Source organism: Diabrotica undecimpunctata, chromosome 9, assembly GCF_040954645.1.
Source record: "Diabrotica undecimpunctata isolate CICGRU chromosome 9, icDiaUnde3, whole genome shotgun sequence".
Taxonomy (NCBI): domain Eukaryota; kingdom Metazoa; phylum Arthropoda; class Insecta; order Coleoptera; family Chrysomelidae; genus Diabrotica; species Diabrotica undecimpunctata.
In genome coordinates, this window is record NC_092811.1 from 47544037 (window position 1) to 47547372 (window position 3336).

Genomic DNA, 3336 nt, shown 5'->3' on the forward strand with positions numbered 1-3336 from the left:
TGACTACCAGAAAAATTGTTGATTTCTTTAAACCTAACCCTAAGAAACAAAAAGGTTATGCGAATAATGAGAACTGCAGTTCGGAAGCATTGACTACAACTTCAATTGTTGATCAAGATAAAAAAGAAGACGCAATCGGGATCAATGAGGATAATTGCGATTACCATTCCCCTTCGACTTCCTCGTCGGTCAAAATAGTATCCAGGTCGGTGGGTTTGGGATCTGATGCAGACGAAGCTAAGGTTAGTAATGAAAATATTGATTTTGTTAATAGGGGTGAACAGCCAGTTTGTTGGTCTGAAGAACAAATTGTTGAATTTAAAGCTAAAAATCCATGGTTAATTGTGAACAGAGAACTAGGTTGCAACGTTTGCCGTAGTGTGAGTACTCTAGGTGCAGAGAAAACGAAGGGCCTAAAGATTAGCGAAGAGTGGGTTTTAGGAACTGTTACCGCTTATGGAAACAATAAAAAAGACCAGCAATCCTCTCTTAGGAAAAAGATATTTTTACACCGTGGGTCTCGAGCTCATTCTTTGGCTGAAAAAATACAGATTAAAGCTAAGAAAGATACAATGAAAAAAGCTGTTGCTTCTATGCATAAAGAGCAGCAGATTGTAACTGAGCGCATTTTCCGCACGGCTTATAAGCAAGCTAAACTAAATAGGCCATTTTTTGAGTTTGAAACTGAAATTGATTTTCAAATAATGAATGGCTTAGATATGGGGCGAATCCTACATTCAAATGTTGCTTGCTCCAATATAATTCATCATATTTCTGATGAAATGAAATCAGACTTGATAAATGGCCTAATCAAGTCAGACTCTAAATTTTCCCTGCTTTTGGATGAAGCCACTTCAGTTTCAAACAAAAATGCTTTGGTGGTTTATATCAGAACTGTTCTAAAGGGAATGCAAAACCCTATGACAGTGTTCTTAACACTTTTTGAGCTAAATAGCACAACATCAGCTGGTATATTACAAGAACTTTTAAATCAGTTACAAGCATTAGGTCTAAGCTTTGAATTCATGAAAGACCATATGATTGCTCTTGTGATGGTGCTTCAGTGCTACTAGGCAAGAAATCTGGCCTTGCTATACAGCTTACTGAAACGTTCCCCAACTTGTTCATTTGGCATTGTTTGAACCATCGTTTAGAGCTTGCCGTGCACGATTCCATAGAAGAAGTAGCTGGAATCAATCATTTTAAGATATTCATGGATAAAATTAGAAACATGTTTAGTTGTTCACCGAAAAACAGCAGAGAGTTGGCAGAAGTTGTTAAAGGACTAGAGGAGCAAATGTTGAAAATCGGCCGTGTTTTAGATACTCGTTGGGTAGCCTCCAGCTTAATGGCGGTGAAAGCAGTTTGGACAGATTTTAAAGCTTTGTACAATCATTTCATTGAAGCATCTGAAGACAAACAAAGGGACTCGAAGCAACGTTCAACTTACAAAGGGCTTTGTAGTACATTATCTTCTACAACTTTTGTACGCAACCTGGCATTGATGTTCGATGCTCTAGAAGAGTTATCGGATTTGTCCTTACAGCTTCAAAAATCAAGCCTCAACCTTATCCAAGCCCACAGTGATGTAACACTGTTAATCAAAGTGTTTGAAAACCGAGTTGAAAACATGGGTAGACGTTCAGTGGAAGCTAAAATTGCTATTGACGATTTGATGTTTCAAGATGTTAAACTTTGTGTAAGATCCAAGATACCCAGTATTCCAGAAAAACAGTTCTATCGGAGCCTCGCTAACAACTTGACTTCAAGGTTGCTATCATCTTCAAATGCGGCTGAAAACTACACCAAAATCATGAATGACATCAAAGTGATCCACCCCATGTATTGGCCAAAAGACTTATCCATCACCTACGGAGAATGTGAGATCCAGCGAATCTGCGGTAGATTTAAGATTAGCAGCTCTCAGGATATAATTAGAGACTTCAGACACTTCAAGCAGGGACTGAAGCCTATGTTAAGTGGAGAGAAACCTACTATTCTAGAGCAACCGCCGTCGTTTAAGAAACTGATTTCCATCATAAATAGTATTGCAGTGTCTAGTGCTGAATGTGAACGTGGGTTTTCTGCAATGAATCTAATTATGTCTCCTCTTAGATCTTCACTCTACATTAGCACTGTTTGCGATTTATTGCGGATCAGGCTCCTAGGACCTCCTGTGGCTAGATACAATCCCGAGCAACACGTCAAAACCTGGCTGGCGAAGGGACACCATTCTGCACTTGACACCAAGTCAAAACAACGAGGGCAGAAAACTTACAATGAAGACAGCATTGCATTGTGGGAACTTTTTTCCTAAATCTGTTTTTGAAATATCTTTTAGAATTTCAGAACATTAAGTTTTCATTAAAATAACTAGCCTCTATGCCTAACTTATAGTTGTGTTCTGAACTCAAGTTTCTGAGTTCTTTTTTGTACTTACTACAGTTAGTTTTGTGTATTGTTGTTTCTTTTGTAGTTTTCACTTTAAAGTTTAAAATATTAACAAACAACTAATTTTACCAACAGTCTTGGCATTGCCTTACAATATTATACTACAAATCCGTCCGTACATATTTGTTTTATAATAAGCAAATAAAATAATCAATCTTAACTTTTTAAAACTACACTAAATTTTAAAAAATGAAACCGTGTTACTCCACTCTGTGTGTCATTTATTTTGTGTGTAATTAAACGCTTCCTTTTCCTTTCCAAGAAGTTGGTTTATTTTGAATGTATTAATATTGTTTTGTACCCATAAGGTAAGCAATTTTTTTGTAAAATATGCAAACTTGTAGTTCAAGCAAGCTGTTATATTAACAAACATCCATTTACATATTAATATGTATTATTACTACTGTAATGTGTATAAATAAAACTGTGAGTGAATAAGGCTCAATTTGTTTTTATTTTACTTTACCATTCTTAAAAAATTAATATTGGCGAGCTTCATTGATTCAAACAAAATGGTCAATGAAATCAAACCAAATATTTCTGGGAAATTTAAAGTAGGCAACAAGGTGTTAATGGAGTAGAGTAGAGTAGAGAGTAAACTCAATAATTTAAATTCATGTTTTTATTTTCTTACATCCTAATCAAGCACCTTAAAGAAAATAAACAGCATTAAAATATCACTTGGTATTTTATAAAAATGAATGTATTATTCTGTCTGGGTGGCCTAAAAACAAAGGTTTACAGTTATAATTTTCAAAAGTTTTCCTGGGTGAGGGCCCCCCTCCTTCCTGGGGTGTATTCCATACCCACCGGTCTGAGCTTCCCGCTTTAAGAGTTCCCACACCTAAAATTTTAGAAATTAAGCACTGCTGAGAGGTACCTAAA

General features: G+C 36.1%; 1 protein-coding gene across 1 annotated transcript; it reads left to right on the forward strand.

Moving 5' to 3' along the window:
* Positions 1-1231: 1231 nt before the first annotated feature.
* LOC140450629 (E3 SUMO-protein ligase KIAA1586-like) lies at positions 1232-2317 on the forward strand. Its single transcript, XM_072544289.1, has one exon. It carries the CDS (start codon positions 1232-1234, stop codon positions 2315-2317), a length of 1086 nt encoding a protein of 361 aa, XP_072400390.1.
* The last annotated feature ends 1019 nt before the right edge of the window (positions 2318-3336 follow it).

Excerpts from the sequence above, each read along its gene's own strand:
- LOC140450629 (XM_072544289.1), top strand. The coding sequence starts at position 1,232 with ATGTTTAGTTGTTCACCGAAAAACAGCAGAGAGTTGGCAGAAGTTGTT.